Source organism: Hyperolius riggenbachi, chromosome 1 (genome assembly GCF_040937935.1).
Source record: "Hyperolius riggenbachi isolate aHypRig1 chromosome 1, aHypRig1.pri, whole genome shotgun sequence".
NCBI lineage: Eukaryota > Metazoa > Chordata > Amphibia > Anura > Hyperoliidae > Hyperolius > Hyperolius riggenbachi.
This window is the reverse complement of record NC_090646.1, coordinates 399,613,325-399,635,093: the sequence shown is the minus strand read 5'-3', so window position 1 is coordinate 399,635,093 and position 21,769 is coordinate 399,613,325. Positions and strand designations below refer to the sequence as shown.

At 38.1% G+C, this 21,769-nt stretch overlaps 1 protein-coding gene across 7 annotated transcripts in view; it reads right to left on the bottom strand.

Moving 5' to 3' along the window:
* Positions 1-792: 792 nt before the first annotated feature.
* NFIB (nuclear factor I B) overlaps positions 793-21,769 on the bottom strand; it is a 561,260-nt gene continuing 540,283 nt past the window's right edge. For 5 of the 7 annotated variants that reach the window (XM_068234892.1, XM_068234884.1, XM_068234891.1 and 2 more), the window contains 2 exons: positions 20,337-20,425; positions 793-1,174 (listed from right to left, as the gene is read on the bottom strand). In XM_068234892.1, coding sequence (XP_068090993.1) covers positions 1,045-1,174; positions 20,337-20,425 — 219 coding nt within the window. In that variant the 3' untranslated portion in view covers positions 793-1,044. Of the gene's footprint in view, positions 1,175-17,786; positions 18,106-20,336; positions 20,426-21,769 lie in introns of those variants that run through there. The other 2 variants (XM_068234904.1, XM_068234911.1) reach the window with 2 other exon arrangements.

Here is a 21,769-nt window from a genome sequence, read left to right as displayed (position 1 = left end):
ATAAGTGCTAAGAGTACTTTCATTTCAGTATTTCAAATACATGATTTGTCTGAATTTGCCGCTTTTTATGTTTTTCATTTTACACAGCCCTCATACACTGAGGGAATAAAATATCTTAAATGTATTTTTACCTGTCAGCACCAGATGACCACATGGAAAAATCATAGGCTTTGTCTGGCTCTTGGCAGGCTATAGCTTTTCAAGCCCTACAGTTTAGAGTCAAAGGGCTAAAGGACTAACTATATTTATGCCACATTAAATAATTATTTAATAGCACCTGCCTCTGAATTAATCTGGGCATTATGTCCCATTGTCCAACTGATTCTTGCACTGACACCTCCGTACAAATACAAAGGCGACTGATTTCAGTAAGAATCAGATGGATACAACTTTGCTGACATTTCAGGTTAGGTAGTGTGCCAAAATATGCCAGGTGTATACTATGGATTGCTGTTGCATCTCTTTCTGGTAGCGATGGTTGAAGTTCTTTTAATGATTTCTTTCCACATGCTGTTAAACATGACAATTGTTCTAAGAAGATTTGTGGTAGGGGTAGTTTTGTGGCCTTTTTTTTTTTTGCAGCTCTTTGCTGCCTCACAGCCTTTCCTTTGTGAGATCAAAATGGGAGTAGTGTTCCCATGCGTAAACAAGAAGAAGACTAAAACCAAAACGGGACTAGCTTATCATGCAATTATTAAGGCATCTAGAAAAGTCATATAAAATATACTGTCGTGGAGAAAGAGTGCCAATTTCCCAGCGGACATCAGATAGCAAAGGCTAGTATAACAGGAGTTGCATTCTACCCATTCATGAATTTATTAGCCACCCTTTCAGTGTCACGACTGCTTCGGCCTTAACCTCCCATGTGCTCTAGAGGCCTGAGAGCCAATGCTTTGCATTGCTTTGCAGGTCCTGCAGGTACTAAAAAGGTTAAAGGAATCAGTGATTGTAAGTGCTGCAAATGCTGGTCAGTTTAACTCGTCTTTCATGTTTTCTTCATGTCCTTTCTTCCTTCTCTCTGTTCATTCAGTTTTTTTTCCTTTTTCAGTTGCTTGTCTCTGCTTGAAGAAAGGGTTCTCCAATAATATTTAGTCCATAGTTCTGGACATTACTTGGTAGGATTGATGTCCTGTTGGATACTTGGAAAGGAACCAAGCTAGCCCAGGTACCAGGACTGCAAAATAAACCAAAAATAACATAAATTCATAGATAATAATAATAATAATAATGACAAAAAAGTGAGGTGCAAAAACACTTCAGACTTACAACGGACATAAAAATATATACTAGGCACTAATATACAGTACCAAATTGATCCACCATTATAATTTCTTTAAAAATAATATAACATATTACACTTACGTTTGCAAGTGAAGACCTGTTAGTGCAAATCTATGTAATTGCATTTGATATGGTTGAAAAATTTACTGTCAGTGCCAAGTAGTAAATTACTCCCTGAAGCAAAATGTATTGTAATATTACTGTAATGTGACCTTTGTTGAAATAATACCACATTCAAGTCACTACTTATAATAAATAGTTTATCAGACATGCATTCCTGTTAAAACCAACTGAATGAAATTTCATTTGTATAAACTGTGTGATGGTTTCAAATGTATTTTGTACAAATTAAAAAATACAGCTGATTAATTTGATGGTATATGTGTTGTATTTGTATGGCAATATAAAAAATAGCTCACTAAATTATGTAAAGGGGATGGAGCAGACTCATTTGGGTATATTCACTTAGGAGCAGTAAAACTTATATGCTACATACAGGTTTACTGGACATTAAGCAAAGAATGCAGCACAAGGTGTGCAAATCGTGCAAGTCATGTTACATATATATTGTGCATACATGTGTATGCGCATGTAAGTTTCACTCGTTTTGTGTCAGCATACCCCCATTGTGTGGTACAAATTGTTTAATGATTTTATTGTAGTTACTTTCTAAGTTTCAAAATGATACAATGGAAAATGGATACAGAGAAATTAAAGTAAGGGTTTTGCACTTGGGCACCGCCAATCTGTTACAGAAAAAGTAATAAGATTATATATATATTTATATTTCATTGAATTGTTTGTGGGGCAAATAGTAAAAACAGTAGTAACAGTAGTAACTGATCCTAGCTGCGTACAGTCAAAAATGGCGTGGGGAAAAAATGGCGCAGTGATAAATCTTTTAAAACGGTATTTATAGTTTTAAGGATATGCAGTAACTTTATTTAAAACACTATTTATCGTTGGTCTGACCCCCGCCCCTCATGTCCTGCGGTGTCCCCCGGTTCCTGTCTGCCTCCCCCGCCCCCCCTCGCACGTCCAATTTTGTCTCCCAGTGATTTCATCTCTGCCCCGGACTGGAGTGTAATGCTACAACAGTCCTACCTAAGCAGATCTTACGAACAGCTGGTGGATGTATCTGCTCGCTGCCGCTGAAGACTTTCTGATGCACCAATCACGCTGGGGGCGCTGCTCCAGAACTGCCAATCACTGCTGCTCATGTCTCTGCTCCGTCTGCTAATTGGACGCGATGGTCTCGGAGGCGGGAGCATTGGGTCCAATTAGCAGACGGAGCAGAGACATGAGCAGCAGTGATTGGCAGTTCTGGAGCAGCGCCCCCAGCGTGATTGGTGCATCAGAAAGTCTTCAGCGGCAGCGAGCAGATACATCCACCAGCTGTTCGTAAGATCTGCTTAGGTAGGACTGTTGTAGCATTACACTCCAGTCCGGGGCAGAGATGAAATCACTGGGAGACAAAATTGGACGTGCGAGGGGGGGCGGGGGAGGCAGAAGACAGGAACCGGGGGACACCGCAGGACATGAGGGGCGGGGGTCAGACCAACGATAAATAGCGTTTTAAATAAAGTTACTGCATATCCTTAAAACTATAAATACCGTTTTAAAAGATTTATCACTGTGCGCCATTTTTTCCCCACGCCATATTTTCCTGACCCGTCCTAGCTAGTAAAAAACAGCTAGCTACTAGCTAATCATAGCTTGTAAAAAAAGGGAAGTTATTTGTATGGCACAGAAACTCCCCTATCTCAAACCATGATACGTGCAACAATGTAATGATGGCCAGGGCAAATAATACATACATGTATAAAACCAACAACAATTAAACACATCCACAAAAGCATCCAGATAGGAAGACAGAACAAATGTGTACAAAAAGATATTTTGAAAATTATAGTGCTGGTACTGTAAAAAAATAAATTCAAGTCTAACAGGGCATTCAGTTCCCTTGGTGCATGAGTGGCAATTTGAAAAATCCAGTAAGTGTCTCTAGTTAATATTTTATGTTGCAAATCTCCACTGCTCTCAGGGCAAAACATGTGCAATTTCCTGAAAGAAGAAGCCCACTATATGAAGCAACCTAATGTACAATAGAAGAATAATTTGCAATATTGGAGATACCTCAGTCAATCTCATGGAAACCTGAGTAACCTGAAAAGCCTCACTGTACATCCTGCATATTGTAAGTGGCAAAGGTTGTGGGTTACATAAATTATATTTTTGTGTTATAATCAATGTCATTTGTATTGAACACATATTTCCTCTTCATCGTTAATGTAAACTCATGGGAAAAGCATAACAAAATACAATGGGCATGATTCACAAAGCTTTTTCATCAGTTTTCCTCTGTTTTCACCTTATCCATGTTACAGTTTTAAGATCCCAAAAAGCAAAAATATAATATAATTAAGATAAAAAGTAATATTGAAATTAGGTTAATCAGGAACAACTTACATTGGGTAATTTTTTGCTTGTAAATGTGCTGAAAGGTTATTTTTATTAATTAAGTGATAAGTCATGTTGTAAAGGTTTTGTGAACAGAGCCCAATAGCTACAAGTATCTGTTTCACATTACAAAAAATTGAGCCATTTTCCCTAGCCTGTATGGGTTGGTGGCAGGAGATTTACCTTTTTGGTAATTTCAATACCTTTGGACACCATTTCTTATTGATCTAGCAACACATTCTTTAAAGTGTACCTGAGCTGATTTTAATTAGTAAAGTAAACATAAATCTGTATGGCTATAGCAAGAGATTCCTAAAACATCTAATAAGTAAAACTATTCTCCCTAGGCTAAGTATCACCGAGAGGGCAGGTTTACATATCAATGTCCATCAATATGTAGATTTATTTCAGAATAAATAACGCAAATTTGGGAATCCTGAATGATGTATTACATTTTGCTATATGTTGTTATGGTTTCTCTAACTATTTAAAACCACTTCAGGTTTTCTTTATAAGTCAATTAAAGTGGTATAAGTATAATGGTCCTCTTTTCCGAGGTCAGAAATAGTGTCTCAAGAATGATGGTTATTTGCAACATACTTGATTTCTCAATTGGGTACATTGTGCACTAAGTGGCATGATTGCCAGATGGGGCCTGAATTTATTGTTTCAGGGTACCAGCACTGTCATTCACAATGAAATTCCAATGCATGTTTGTCCTGCTATCCTATACAGATGCTTCTAATTATCTTTATAGTTGGTTTGAAAAAATACTTTTCATGTCTTACCAGCAATAACTAAGGACCAATTACTGGTCTGAATTTTTGGTTGTATAATATACAGATTTCAATAAAGGTTTGTGTTTTATTTGAAGATGGTGAGTTGCAGAGCCTTCCTATAAATGTGACTTTGTGGCCTGGCAGAGAGCACCACCATCTTCAGATCAGAGTTTGGGCTTGAGCGGTGTCATTGCTCTGCATTTATTGATATACAGTTTGGATAGGACTAAGAAGTGGCTGATATATAATGGCATATTATGCCCCTAAAAGAACATTATCACGAAGTTACAAAACATGGGCTGTTGAAGCCACAAGAAAGTTTCTACTACCTTCCAATATACTGGCAAAACATATTTTAGCGATAGTATAGTCCAGTGGCTCTCGTAAAAAGAACATGACTATTATACAGGTGAAAAGTTATTAGTACATTTCATAAAACAAAGAAGCATTAGTTCTGTATTTTGTACATTTTTTTTGAGATTTTACTGTAGGTGGTCCTTGGATCAGAATCAGAACTCTGAGAATTAGAGCTATTGTAAAGTAGTGAAAAAGTACTGAGAGAGAACCCAGGGCATCAAATAACTAAAAAAAAGTAAGTAGAGGAAAGCCTCTGGATGCTCCTGAGGCTTCCACCACTGTCCTATTCCCCTCTCCCAGGACCCTCCTTAACATCGGGGTCACTCGCCTCTTCTGGCATGAGTATAGCTAAGCTGCATCAGCACCAGCATGGCCGCTGCCTGAGCAGTAGCATGGAGCCACTTCTGCACAAATGGCTCTGGCTTACTGTGCTCACGCGGCTGTACTCATACAGGTGTAATATGCCGGCATGCATGCCTGAAGAGGAGCAAAGCCCCTATGTGATTACCGTCAAGCCCTTGTCAGTGATCTTCTGGGGTCCGTGTTCGGCAACAGGGGGACTAGTGGATGAAGTGGGAAGCCTCTATATTATCAAAGGGCTTTCCTCTTCTTAGGTAAGTTTTTACCTGGTTAACTTTTTGATGCCCTGGATACACTTTAAGATAATCATTATAAAGCTTAGAATATTTAGCATGTAAATTAAATGGTGGATCTATGTTTGAATTGAGCATCTGACCATGTACTATAAAAGTCTGCATTTACTCAACTTTACAGACCAATATTTCAATCATTTTTATTCTTTATATGAAACCTTTAATTTACAAATACTATATTAAAATATTTTACAGGGAATTTTTTTTTTTGTAAAAAAAAATGCAATCTGTTCAGTTTAGCTCTATCTATTGCACAAATAATGTTATAACTCATTTCAGTTGCTGGATTTGTTATGTATAATAAATAACCTCACAGGATTTGTAAAACAAACAAACAAACAATAAAAAAACAACCTGTAATATCAATGTGTCAAAGTTTACTGCCAGTCAATGGATTGGTGTAGGTGTTGTAGTGAGTAACAACGGGACATATTCACAAAAGGTCAGTAGGATGACTGCGCACACAATACACAGAAATGCTACTGATAGTTACACAGCTGATGAAGCATGTCCTGTGCAAGCAGCTCAACTCACAATACCTAAGTAACACACATGCATTGCTAGTGTAACGCGCATTACGCAAGCAGTGTAAGGGACATAAAACTGGTAATGCAAGCTGTGCTTATTGTCTGTATAAACACTGGTTAATTTTCTGTAAGCTCTGTGCCCACCGTACTTTTAGCAACTTTTTGTGAATATGCCGTGTTGACTCTAGGTCTGTAGAGCTTATTACTTATGTTGAACTCTGAAAATAAATGTACATTTATAAATAGCACCTGTTTTTTCACTGACCTGAGGAAGCGGGTAAGCACCCATGAAACGCGTTGCAATTGTATGTGCTCTAATAAAATACCTTTTTTCAATAAACTGGTTTAAATTCTTCAAGTCAATGAAGAAGTCAAGTCTTTCTCAAGAGAGGTAAGATTACCTCTCTTAATAAGATAAACAGCTTATTAGCCTATCTTTTATGCATTGGGTGCCTCCACCCCTGTAAAACCCTGCCCCAGGACTTGACGCCTTTCGCCATTAGGCGGTCCTGGGGCTGCCACCTTCCCGACGCCTATCGGCATTAGGTGGAAGGGTGGGGGCATCGCCTAATCTAATTAAACGTTAGACCCCCCCAGGCGGAAAAGAACTCTCTTGGGCGATATAATCGCCCAGCGAGTTCTTAACACCGAATCCAATTACCCTTATCATGTCTCCGGGAAGCGATGCTTCCCGGCAGACATGAGCGTTAGCTTAGACCTGCAAAAAGCAGGTCTAAACTAGCTAACGCACGTCGTCGCCGCAGCATCTGGGGGTCTCCTTTAATAAGGAGACCCCCAGAGCTCCCCGTCGGGTCGCCGCACAGTTTAGAAGCCCCCGCGCAGCTCTGCACCGGCACCCCTGCTGGCATACATACCGCTGGTATCCCCATTGGTCCGCTGTCTAAACCAATAAAATGGCTCAGACAGCGGACCAATGGGGAGCCCAGGCTGCAGATTCAAAGATGCTTTGCCCGGGCTCCTTCTATGCCGACAGTAATTACAGTGTTAGATACACTGTAATTACGCGACAGATTTTGCGGCGAGAGGCGGCGGGTGATCTGCAGCGGTATGTATGCCAGCAGGGGTGCCGGTGCAGAGCTGCGCGGGGGCTTCTAAACTGTGCGGCGACCCGACGGGGAGCTCTGGGGGTCTCCTTATTAAAGGAGACCCCCAGATGCAGCGGCGGAAGATGGCGGCGGGCGAGTGCGCATGTGTGGGGAGTGAGGCCGTGGTGCTGATGGACAGCACCACAGCGTAAACCTCACTCCCCATCGCTCGGTAAAAGGGAGCATCGCTCAGGCTTTCGCCTGAGTAATGCTCCCTAACGATCGGCCATCGCGCGAAGGATATGGGCAATAGGATTTGCAGGTAATCCTCGCGCGATGGCAAGGTGATAAGTAGCTCGCATCTGCAAGCTACTTATCACCTTGAATAGGATATGGCCCTAAGTGTCTTATTACTTATGTGATAAGATTGTAGTATATGATCTGTAATTTGAATCAACTGTCATGATTGAATAATTTCAATTAGCTGCAAATTGAAATTGAAAATTTACCAGTTCCAGATTTTTGCTACGTATATATACGCCCCATGTGTGTACCTCTAGCAGATCAGGGGCGTGTATATATATATATATATATATATATATATATATATATATATATATATATATATATATATATATATACACACACGCACTGTTTACTTACCACTGCAAATCGTAATTCCAGTGTTGTTTCCGCCACATCCCCGTTCTTCTGTGGTAAGGGCATGAAAATAATCTATTCTCAGCCCTAATCCCCGTGCCGTTATGAATGGGAGAGAGAGCATCTCTCATTCATAACCCCAAGGAAACTGTTACAAACAGTTTAATTCCTATCTGCTGTAAACAGCAGACAGTGACCTAAGTGTAGTGCCATCTTGTGGCCAAAAAGTAAAATACAACCAAATACACCCCAGTATACCATAAGACACTTTTACATTCAAACATTTATTAAATATTTACTATTGTTTAACCCCTTCCACCCCTAACCCACAGTTACCAAAATAAAACTTGTAAAAAAAATTACAACATAAAAAAAAAACCTACATAAATAGTTACCTTAAAAAAGCTTATAATTATGTTTATAGTATAAAAAACCCCACTAAACTGAAAAAATACACCTTTGTTTCCAAATAAAATATTATCGCTATACATTGTACTAGGGATGCAATTTAAGTGTTGTAATAACCGGGACAAATGGGCAAATACAATGTCACTGTCTTACCTACAATAGCACATTGTTATTTAAACTACAATGGCTGAAAGTTAAGAAATGATGAATTTTTGCAATTTTTCTCTTCTTCTTCCCTGTAAAATGCATATATAATAAAATAATTCTTAGCAAAAAGTACTGCCCAAAGAAAGCCTAGTTTGTCCCACAAAAAATAATATATAGATCATTTCAGTGTGTTAAGTATTCATAAAGTTATTGGCAAATGAATAGGAGGTGCGTTATGTGAAAATTGCTCTGGTCTTGAAGTGGAAAAAACCTGTGGTAGGGAAGTGGTTCATTATACTACCATTAAACCAGAAAAATACTTCTGCAACACTGGCATATGTTTATGGAAATGTTATGATGAAATATTTATTTATGTATTTATATAGCGCCAACATATTACGCAGGGCAGTACAGAGTGTATTGTCTTGCCACTAACTAAAACTCATTGCAGATGTTGACCTGGCTGGGATTGGAACCGGGGATCCAGGGCTGCAAGGCAAGAGCGCTAACCACTCCGCCACCACTTCCACCTCTACACTGGAAAAAGGAATAGTAATAAAAAGAATGCTATAAATAGCTTATTTAATAGTACAAACAGCACTCACAAGGCAGTGCTGACTTGAACTTCCAGAGAAATTAGCATCTAAGGGAAATAAAAATTGTTCTGTTCTAAAAGAAACATCATAGAAACCTGCTACAGAGGGCACTGTGATAGGCACATATCTATCATCAATAGTTCAGGGAAGTAGTCAGTTGCTAATAAGTTTACTTTTAGCAAAAGATGTAAGGGCATTCTATTATCAATACCATTAAAGATAATTGATTATATTGGGGGTGGTTGAACAAAATGGATTTTCTTGTTTTCCACTTGAAATAGTAAAACTGGAGTTTTGAAGTTAAGATGTTTTGATTCTGGTATGTTTATCGTAGATTCGTGTACTAATTGATACATCTGACACACACCTTGAATGATTTTAACTGGATTAGCCAATTAACCACTTAACATAAAAAACCCTTCACTCAATGTAGTTTTCTTGAAATTAATCTTTTCTCCTGCAAAAGTGGAACACAGCATGGCTTATTTTTGATAGAAGTGTGTTTCCTTTTCTTTCCATCGTTCGTTGATATTTTTTACACATGGTGAAATACATGCAAATCATTTCATACCAAATGTGTGTAGCTAGGAATTGTGAAAACACACTTCATGTTGATATTGACCCTTTTTAATTCCAAGCTGCATAGAATTCACATTAAATTTGAATGCAAGCTGGAATCTGCATCTCATTGGCCATCTCTAATTATTTTTATAGGAACTCAACAAGGAGACAAATTAGATGAACAGATTATCTGAATAGACAGATAAATGCATGAATAGACTAGAATACAGTGGGATGCGAAAGTTTGGGCAACCTTGTTAATTGTCATGATTTTCCTGTATAAATCGTTGGTTGTTACATAAAAAAATGGCAGTTAAATGTATCATATAGGTCTAGGAGACACACACAGTGATATTTGAGAAGTGAAATGAAGTTTATTGGATTTACAGAAAGTGTGCAATAATTGTGTAAACAAAATTAGGCAGATGCATACACTTGGGCACTGTTGTCTTTTTATTGATTCCAAAACCTTTAGAACGAACTATTGGAACTCAAATTGGCTTGGTAAGCTAAGTGACCCCTGACCTACATACACAGGTGCATTAAATTATGAGAAAGAGTATTTAAAAGGGTCAATTCCCTCCTCTTACTTTTCTCTGAAGAGTAGCAACATGGGGGTCTCAAAACAACTCTCAAATGACCTGAAGACAAAGATTGTTTACCATCATGGTTTAGGGGAAGGATACAGAATGTTGTCTCAGAGATTTCAGCTGTCTGTTTCCACAGTTAGAAACATATGGAGGAAATGGAAGACCACAGGCTCAGTTCAAGTTAAGGCTCGAAGTGGCAGACCCCAAAAAATCTCAACTAAACAGAAGTGACGAATGGTGAGAATAGTCAGAATCAACCCACAGACCAGCACCAAAGACCTACAACATGATCTTGCTGCAAATGGAGCCACTGGGCATCGTTCAACCATTCGGCGCACTTTACACAAGGAGATGCTGTATGCGAGAGTGATGCAGAGAAAGCCCTTTCTGCGCCCACTGCACAAACAGAGCCGCTTGAGGTATGCTACAGCACATTTGGACACGCCAGTTTCATTTTAGAATAAGGTGCTGTGGCCAGATTAAACTAAAACTGACTTATTTGGGCATAACAAGGGGCGTTATGCATGGAGAAAAAACAACACAGCATTCCAAGAAAAACACCTGCTACCTACAGTAAAATATGGTGGTGGTTCCATCATGCTGTGGGGCTGTGTGGCCAGTGCAGGGACTGGGAATCTTGTTAAAGTTGAGGGACGCATGGATTCCACTCAGTATCAGCAGATTCTGGAGACCAATGTCCAGGAATCAGTGACAAAGCTGAAGCTGTGCCGCGGCTGGGTCTTTCAACAAGACAACAACCCTAAACACTGCTCAAAATCCACTAAGGCATTCATGCAGAGGAACAAGTACAACGTTCTGGAATGGCCATCTCAGTCCCCAGATCTGAATATAATTGAAAATCTGTGGTGTGAGTTAAAGAGAGCTGTCCATGCTCAGAAGCCTTCAAAACTGAATGAACTAAAGATGTTTTGTAAAGCGGAATGGGCCAAAATACCTTCAACCAGAATCCAGACAAATTACAGGAAGCGTTTAGAGAGTATAATTTCTGCAAAAGGAAAATCCACTAAATATTGATTTGATTTATTTTTTGTGGTGCCCAAATTTATGCACCTGCCTAATTTTGTTTAAACAATAATTGCACACTTTCTGTAAATACAATAAACTTAATTTCATTTCTCAAATATCACTGTGTGTGTCTCCTATATGATTTATTTAATTGACATTTTTTATCATAACAACCAATGATTTATACAGGAAAATCATGACAATCATCAAGGTTGCCCAAACTTTTGCATCCCACTGTATGTATGTATGTATGTATGTGTATATATATATATATATATATATATATATATATATATATATATATGGACCAGTATGCAGCTATGGCTGAAATGCACATTATGCAGTGCACATACATTAGACTGTGGACTTGCACTCATTGCTTGGAAGAGTATGCATGTGTCCTGCTATAGAGTGAAGGTGAGGCGCTGGGGAGAACAGGCAGGCTTTTCACCAAATCAGATTGTATGAGGCAAACAGTAATGCCTGGCCAAGAAAATCCACCCTAACCAATCCAACCACTTTTTTCTTTAAAGTTCTGGAAATTCCTGTATAGACATCACAGTTTTCCAACTTGACTATGAAGAACTGAAGTGGACAACTAACATGATCATTAAACAAAGTTCATTTTGTGGTTGGTAAGATATCAGAATAATAACATTCTCAAAGTTACTAAAAGGTTTTCCATAACAAACAATATTTAGCCCTTATATAATATTTCAAAAGTAATTTTAATTTTAGATTTCTCTCCCAGCATGCATCTGAACTGGTATAATCTGTGACCCCACATGTCCACAGCTCAGGGGAAAAAAACAAGCATTTTCAAGTTCAAATAAAACATGTCTTTTGCAACACTATATATTTTTATGCTAAATAGAGGGCAAGATATTCTTTATAGGCATAGTACATGTAGGAACTGTAGGTCCACTGTAAAGTTTCATCATGAATGGATGATCCTCGGCAATACAAATAGTCTAAAACAATTCTTTCTTCAGACACTGATTAATAGGACTATACACTCACCATATTTACAGTAAACAGTTAAGAACCCAAAATAAGTACAGCTTTTTATATAATGGAAGTTGATTTATAAGGAAACTATGTTTATAATATGCAAGAAATACTATTTTTGTGCAACACAAGTATTAATATGATACAGTCTTTCTGTATAATCTACATGTTTTGTGGGGTATACACTAAATATTTGATTCTATTAAAAAAATGCCTACATGAAGATTGGGCTCAGAATGTACTCATTCCCCATCCCTACTCATCCCCTGTTCCCCGAACTAATAGTTATTTTCTCAGTTTATGCCACGGTGTGCTTTGCAATGGTGGATTATTGTCCTGTGACATAATCGGAGCGACAAGTACTTGCCGCATTTGCTATAATTCTAGATAACACATATTTGCAGACATTCCGAAAGAATTTCTGGAACCATCACTGCTTATGTCCAAATCAACTAACTACGTATAGCTCTTAACTCTGTCCTATTTTTTTTTGCAAATTTGCATTAATGATCTTTACGCCTCTCCTTCGGACTTACATCAGTTTCCATGCACAAGGCCATATTAAAGTGCTTAGTCACAGTAATTAACTGTGTTGCATTGTGTTGAAAAGGGGCTGTCTATTACATGTTCCTGGATGTCATATTTTAAAATGCGTGTGTACCATCAGGTTATGAAATAACACGTGTGTTAACACACACTATTTACATGGTGATATGTGCATTATAATGGAATTTTACATAATGTAATGTGATTAAGGCCTTATAAGTAATATACTCATGAGATAGACAGAGAGAGGGGCAGAGAATAAAGACAAAGACAGAGAAAATGGATTTGCAACTGAATGCAGGTTATTCCGTGTGATTTCATCAATGAGTCTCTTCAAGCAAATTTGCTAAATATTGAACATGGCCTGCAGTGTCATGAGTAAAAACTGAGATATTAAGGAGCAGTATAGGCCTACTACTTTCTATATGAAATTATTTCTGGTAATTTGCAAATTTATTCTCCAGATTCCAAAAAACAGTTACTAATCAAAACTTGCTAGGGTGGTTAGCTGATCTATATTTCCTCAAATTATTCCAAAAATCATTTGACAGGAAATGTAAGATTAAGTTTGTTCTACCTAAGTGAACAAAGAGTTCTTAGAGCAGGCAACTGGCTTACCACAGAGATAACTTTGCTTTTTTAAAAATATTTTTTAATCCTGCAGGAATCTGCACAGGGCGCTCACAGAAAAAAAAAGGCAGAAGAAAACATTTGCTTGAACAAAAAGGGAAAAAAAGTTGTTTTCTTTACTTTCAACATCTTGTATCTGTACCATCTCATTCTGGTCACACAGCAGATCCTGCTGTTTCTCTCCCATAAATGCTAACACAGAGTTCCCAACATGGTCGTCTGTTAAATGGACATTATTGATTCCTGTGGTCCATTGTTCCCACTGCCCCACATTCTAAGTCCCTGAAGTTCAAGTTCAATCTGGAATTACATCATGTCTGGTTTCTCCTAGTTACCAGACGGCCTGAGACGTGTTCACAGCTACACAAAAAGAGGGGAGAAAAAAAACAAACAGTCTTCTTCACACTTCAGCTACCTCCGTTGATTTGAACATAAACTTATTTTACCCTTTCTTTTTAATTTTTCTTAGGCGTGCTACAAGTGTGGGGTCTGGCTAATTTAGAGATTAGTCTCCAAATTAGATTATCTAACGGCATCTTAATGGATTGCTGATCCATTTCCACAAGAATGGCACTAGGAGAGTCTGGCCAATGTTCATTCTAGCTCTCTGAGAGAGATCTAAAAACCTTTGGGAGGAGATTATTTGTCTGCTAAATATGCAGAATTATTTATGAGGTCCGGAGAGCTGCAATAAAAACAATTTCCCTGCCAGCTGATCACTAAATCAAGCTTCATCAGTGTCACCTTATTTGGACTTAAAATTTAAACACACACCAAAATTTTTATTATATTTGTTATAAAGAAAACTAAAAATCTGCAGTGCAGTAAGCCCTATTCTTGATGTAACTTTCTCTTTTCATAAAGATTATAAAGCAAAGTAAAACCCTGGAATCCTGTAAAAAAAATATTTCCATACGTAGTTCCACTAGAGTGCATTATTTATTAATTTCCTGTATTTATACAGTGCAGATTTATTACACTGTTCTTTACAGGATATATTGAATAATTCAGTATACCTTAGTACAGTACATGATTCCATTCAGTAACATGCAGGAAACTGTCACAATAGTACAACATTGTAATGAAAATCAACTATGTACTGCTGAGGATCATGTTATCTGCATATAACATAACTTCATAAAGAAGCCTTTTAAATATTTTTGGCCATAAAATACAAAATTGATCAGTTTTGCTGGTAGAAAGGTGAAACTGAACTATTTACTCTTTACTGAATACTCATACTATGTTTTTATTGTACTCTGTAACTCTGTATGGATATCTTACATGTTAACAAAAGATTAAAATATACGCCTCCAATGGCGTAATATGTTTACTTTTCAGTAGAATACACAAGTGCACTAACTGACTCCCCAGTGAAAGCTGCTGGGTGGAGATTGTGTCAGTGCAACCGGATTGGCCAGCTCTGCCACTTTATGTGAAAGATGACATCACTCACTAAAGGTATCAATACTCCTGTAGATTTCTAGCAGATTCAAGTATCAGCTAGATTCCTGGCAAAGGCCTGTCATGTGGAATCTGACGGGAATCTATCTGATGTGTGCCACAAACTAGGAACCGATTTCCAATAATTTTCAATATGAAATCTATTGAAAATCCTTTGAAATGCAGTGTTGCACTATTTGATCCAATGTAACACTATGGGCCATTGATCTGCAACCAGCAGCCGATCGACCTAGATTTTCCATCCAGACCGATCAAGTAAATCAATTGATTTCTGGTCGAATTGATCATGCTGGCTGCTGCATCAATTTATAGCCGATTCAATCAAAGTGGTTGAATTGGCTGTATATCGAGGGCAGAAATCGATAAGTGTATGGGTACCTTTAGGCACTTTTTTATAGGCAAAGTTCCCTTACAGTAGCTCTATAGAATCCCTACTATTAAATATTCACAAATTTTATACTACACACAAAACAAATTCCACCATATTAATATTTAAGCTTACAAACCAATTGAGTACCAAAAATGTAGGTAATACAAGGGAATTTGCCAATTATTTCCCATGCAGGTGAAAAGAAGGTAGATGGAAGTTCCACCTTAAATCTGTTCAATTTTTAAAAAAATGTAATCTGATCTTTTAAAAATGTCAGATAGTGTGTAGGTGCCTTAAGAACAAGAAGACCTTGACTGAACCAGACTTCTACTTCCAGATAGTCAGGACAATTGTATTTCTTGCATCACCATCATTTACGGGTATGTATAGGTTGCATATGAAGGGGAAGAGAAAACTTCACATACATCTCTTATCTTTTCTTTACACTACATAGCCAGAGAAAGGGAAGCAGAGATACACTCAGGCAAAACAGAACTAGAAAGGCAAAATACATATTTGTAAAGTGCAATTAAATGGGCAATATGGCAAAAATTATGCTATTCCACTATCCCCACCATCAGTTACTTAATAGGGACAGCATACATTTCTCCATAGAACTTGTGTTCTATGAAAAAAAAAATAGCTCCTAACACCAATTTTTCTCTTCTACACATCTGATCTACATCATTAAATCAGCTGTTCCTGACAGGGATGTGATGGGCTTGCTGTTCCCTGATCTCTGCTATCAGTCTTTTGTCTCTCTCTGCCACAGCTAATTTATAACTATACACTACAGAGCCGTGTTGTTGCAGGCTTCTCACATGTAGATATGAAGTAACTAGTAGGTAACTAATTAGAAGCCTGTTTATTTAATTACTTTATAGCTACACATGAGAAGTCTGCAACAACGTGGCTCTGTGGTGTGTAGTTATAAATCAGCAGTGGCAGAGAGAGACAGAAGGCTGATAGCAGTTGGCAGGGAACGTCCAGCCGGTTGCATCCCCATCTGGAACAGCTGATTTAATGCTGTGTAGCTGTGTAGAAGAGAAAAATTGTTAGGAGCTATTTTTTTAACACAAGCTCTATGGAAAAATGTATGCTGTCCCTGTTAAATTACAGATGGTGGGGATAATAGAACAGCATAATTTTCACCATAGTGCCCCTTTAAAGATGACTTGTGATGAGTGAGTAATAACAGAAGTTATGCTTTGTCTATGTATCATATTAAATATTGTTAAATAAAAACCTTTCTCCATCTGAAAATAAAAAGGGGTTGCATTTTTTGAACCTCCAGAGGAGTTCTCCCTGATGTCTTAAACTGCAGATGTCAAGATGCTTAAATGGTTATGGCTATCAAAATCAAACCATTATGAGTCTTAACATCCAGCAAAAAAAAAAAAAAAAAGAAGAAGAAGAAAAACATCTTGCAGGTGGTAAGGGATATGGGAAGCTGTAATCTAAATTCAGTTCAAAAAATTGAAAGGGATACTGTAGGGGGGTCGGGGGAAAATGAGCTGAACTTACCCGGGGCTTCTAATGGTCCCCCGCAGACATCCTGTGTTGGCGCAGCCACTCACCGATGCTCCGGCCCCGCCTCCAGTTCACTTCTGGAATTTCTGACTTTAAAGTCAGAAAACCACTGCGCCTGCACGCCCGTGTCCTCGCTCCCGCTGATGTCACCAGGAGTGTACTGCGCAGACACAGACCATACTGGGCCTGCGCTGTGCGCTCTTGATGACATCAGCGGGATCGAGGACACGGGAACGCAGGCGCAGTGGTTTTCAGACTTTAAAGTCTGAAATTCCAGAAGTGAACTGGAGGCGGGGCCGGAGCATCGGTGAGTGGCTGCGCCAACACAGGATGTCTGCGGGGGACCGTTAGAAGCCCCGGGTAAGTTCAACTCAATTTCCCCTGACCCCCCCTACAGTATCCCTTTAAATTCAGTTTAAATATGGCCATTGTGTGATTGCCATGCAGATCTGTTGGCTTTAGTGCTCATTGGGTCACATACCTTCAGCAAGTATCCAGAGTCAGAGTGGAATGAACACCTGATCTGCATACCCATTCCAAGTCAGTGACCCAGGAAAAATACTTGGCAGAGGATCAACACAACAGCCAGGTAAGAGGCATTATTAAACATAAGGCAGGGATTGAAGTCTTCATATTTCTGTCATTTTAAGTTTCCTTCACAAGGATGATTTAAAAGAGCACAGAATTCTCAGCTATATTCACTTTTAAATAAAACCAATAATTAGCTCATCTTACCTCAGTCTGGTTGTCTTCTACAGTAAGAAGTTGCTGAGAGGTCAATGATATAGTAGTATAATATAATATTGTATATGTATGCAACTAACCCTATTGAACTATACAATACTATGCAATATACTATATATGATTTACTGCAGAGGGGTTTTGACTGGTGCTAAGAAATGTTATCATACTGCCTGAATCACAACATAGATTTATGAAAACTCACAACTGTTATTTAGCTTGCCTCAAACAACTCTTCAATAACAACATAGATTTTTGTAGGTATCATTAAACTCGTAGTACAAGTTTACAAATATATTGATCATCTACAGTCAGGTTCATAAATATTTGGCCAGAGACAACTTTTTTTCTGATTTTGGTCTGTACATCACCACAATGAATTTTAAATGAAACAACTCAGATGCAGTTGAAGTGCAGACTTTCAGCTTTAATTCAGTGGGGTGAACAGAAAAAATGCATAAAACATGAGGCAACTAAAGCATTTTTTAACACAATTAGTTCATTTCAGCGGCTCAAAAGTAATTGGGCAAAGGAAATAACTGGAAATAAAATGTTCATTTCTAATACTTGATTGAAAACCTTCTGTTGGCAAAGAGGTGGAACTCGTGGACATCACCATATGCTGGGTTTCATCCTTTTTAGTGCTCTGCCAGTTGTTTTTTGTACAAATATTTATGGACAAACTGTATATATTTGAGAGTAGATAGAGTAATATTTAAAATGAGCTGTTAATATAAGCAGAAAAAGAGAGTTTATATAAATCTGGGTCTACTTTTTATTAAAGCAATGTGTATCCCACTACATTTAATTGTGCCAATCATCAATTTGTGCCACCCCACCTCTCCTTAAAGACGAGCCCCAAGAGCCACGATGTAAAGATATTATTGGTCCCAAAGACTAGGATTAGTCCACTAGCCGGCATTTACATTTCATGTCAATTTTATGCAGCTTTGAACTGGACCAATCAGAATTGATAGGAAGTTATTATGATTGGTCCAGTTTCAAGCTGCATACAATTTATATAAAAACTAAGAGCATGTTGTAATTCTTGGCCTCTCACTGACCATCTTCGGTGCTCATTTAGATAGATTTTTTGATAAGGCATTGAGTAGGTGCTCCATTCATGAAGTGCTCTCAAACCTCTCAGTTCAAAATAATAAAATGGCAGGCAGTGCTGTGGAGCAAGGCAATAAGTGGACCTACAATTATGGGACCAGGCTGCGGCTGTAATTCATCCCATTGCTGTACCCACACCCAGGACATCTCTCGGTTATCAGTGGAATGTCACAGATGACAGATGTGCATCTGTAAATTGTCTCTTAATGAAAAATGCTGGCTTGACATTTAAACAATTTAGCCACACTAAGAATGGTCAAATCTGACAAATCTGCATACAGTATCTGCATGTATCTATCTGTAAGCCAGTGTGATGACAGGAAAGGCAGCAGTTGCATGATGAAGACCATCTATCTATCTATCTATCTATCTATCTATCTATCTATCTATCTCTATCTGTCTGTTTGTCTATCTATCCATTCATCTATCCTATATAATAAAGTCCCTGTCGCTGCATCCTCCTGTGTCCCTGCATTGTGTCTTGCACGCATGCGCAGCACATGGACAGACTTCAAAGAGCAGAAGAGCATGGGCACAGGGGTCGGCGTGCGCGAGAGAGAGCGTGCGGCTGTACACGCATCGCAGGGGGTCACGGCCAAGGCCTTGTGCCCATTGTTTAGGGAGTGGGCCCTTTAACCAGTGTGTGTGAATATATATATATATATATATATATATATATATACACACACATATATATGACTGGGCTTCCATTTCACCCATACAATACCTGTGCTACTTTCAAATGGCAGTCAGGCTGGTATACATCAAATCTACAAGCAAATTAGGTATAATAGTCCCAATCTGACTTTAGGCTTTATTTCATCAAACGAATAGACTGGAATAAAAAAAGCATATTTTTTTGTATTGTTTTCTCAATAACATTTTCATTTTTTTTTTTATTTTTTATTTTAATTATGCTTTGCTATATGGTAACCACAAAACATATTATCAATGCAAATTTATAGAGCAATTTCTGGATGTAACTAGAACAATCATGTATTTCATATACAACAAAAGCATGCATTTATACCATAAAAAACCACCACCCACACCAACAATCAGGTAGCTCCAGCACCTGCTAGCAAATCTCCAATGTTTTACTAAATCTCTTTTATTTTTCAAGATTTTGCCATTCTTCTTTCTATCAAACCACTTCTAACATGCGAGCGACAAACAATTAGCATTGTTTTTTAGTGAGCAAGCGTTCGTTTTGTAAATATAACTAAAGATTTATGTAAAACATGCTTACATGCTTTCTCTTACCTTAAATAAGACTAAACAAAGTAAAATGCCTTTAGCAATCAGTTAGTATGTTGATTAGTAGGTTAGTTCATGATTTAGTTTACCACTGCATGTAGAAAGGTAAGATCTGTATGATGACATGTATGAATAGAGGTGTATTTATGTATGATCTTGTTTATGGTGTGCTGCTAGTAAACAATGTACATACAGTGTCATATAACTCCAGTTCTTTCGAACATCTGAAGCGTATGCTTCCTGAAGACAATTTTGATGTATAAAAGCTTTTACTTGACAGCAGCCACGCGAGATCCAGACATTAACCCGTTAGCTACTCGCCGGATCTGCTGTGCTTGACTTTTACTTCAGCAGATAAGCAGTCAGCAAACCAGTTTGCCCAAGCTGTTCAGCCATCTCAGGAAAGACTACTGTGGAACAAATGTGTTTTAACAGCTCTATGCACAAATGTTTTGGTTAATTGTGATATGTAAATAAATGTTTCCAGGAGACAGAGAAGGAGGGGTGGGGGAAGCTACAACAGAGCTATGTCTCAATGTAATTTATAGATGAAGTGTAGGGTTGGAAATAATTAAAATTTTACCTTTGCCAAGTTATTCCCAATGTATCCTCACTGGCACTGGGGTATAAATGCCTGCCGTTTTGATTCATGGTCCAGTCACAAATCCTCAGCTGTCAATTGAAACCTAGCAGTCAGATATGGTTCCAGCAGTACTGCAGATTTTTAGTATTTAAATGAATACATGCAATGGCACAAAACCTGGAGCAAACGTTCTCAATCTGTTCTGTTATAGCTACCTCAACAGCTTATGTATTAGCATTTCATGACTCATGTGTAGCTCTGTAATAAGAGTCCTGTGTATATCAGTACAAGTCAACATAAGAAAAGAGAAAATTTACAAAAACTGTAACAAAAAAGAGATGATGTTTCCACAGCAGCCAATCAGGTTTCACGTTAAATTCCCAGTGAAAGTTAACGAACAAAAGCTGACTGGTTGATGTGCAATGATCTTTCCTCGGCCACAATTTTCACACTTGCACATCTGGAAACAATTTTGTGGCTTGTTGTTTGCAATGTATTTAAGCTAATGCACAGTTTGCTGACTTCATGAATTGATAGAATCAGATAATGGACGAATCTACCGATAACTGTGTTGGATAGATGGTATGGTGGCTACATCTCAAATCACTCATCCAGGTTGTTATATCTGTCAGAAACTTCTTCAGCAATTTCCAATCTTCTAGTTGGAATGGATTATACTTTCCAATGCTGAAGATGGCAGAAAAAGGCAGAAACATGTTGCTTGAATATCCAACTGAAAGGGGTAGATTTTACTCCTAGTGTTCCTGACAGATATAAGAAGCCAGTAGTTGATCCAATCCACCAGTGCCAGCACTTTAATGATATATCTGTTGTGAGTGAATTTACACTTTAGGCTTCCCAAACCTGTTCTTAGGTCTCTCCAAGAATGCATTTTGGAAGATGCCCACAAAGGATCCCACTGAAGCCTACAAATTAGTTTGATTCACAACAAATCCAGCTTCATCTTAGGGAGGTAGTCCACTAAATGCCCACTTGTTTGGAGGCCTAAGCACAGGTTTGAGAACTATGGCTTTACAGTCTTGAATGCATGAACATATTTAAACATGTATGGCAACCTGTAATGATATACACATGCCTGCTATGCAGAGTATTCAATCCAACACCAAACTGTGGATATTTTCAAGAATATTTACTATCACAACAAGTTTACTTTTTTTGGCATACACCTTATTTAGCCACACGTAATTTAAAAAGAAATCCTAATAATTTGAGGAAAAGAGAAAAACAATTTCCACTAAAGGTAGATGAACTGGTCAGTGTCTGGTCTGTGGCATGCAGGTTAAATAAAACAGCATAAAAGAAGACATGCATTTATAGAGATAAAAGTTTGAAAAAGTTTTAAATGAAAAACACCAAAACAAATGAGCCATCATGGATCATAGCATTACATGTTTACTCCTAACGTTTAACTC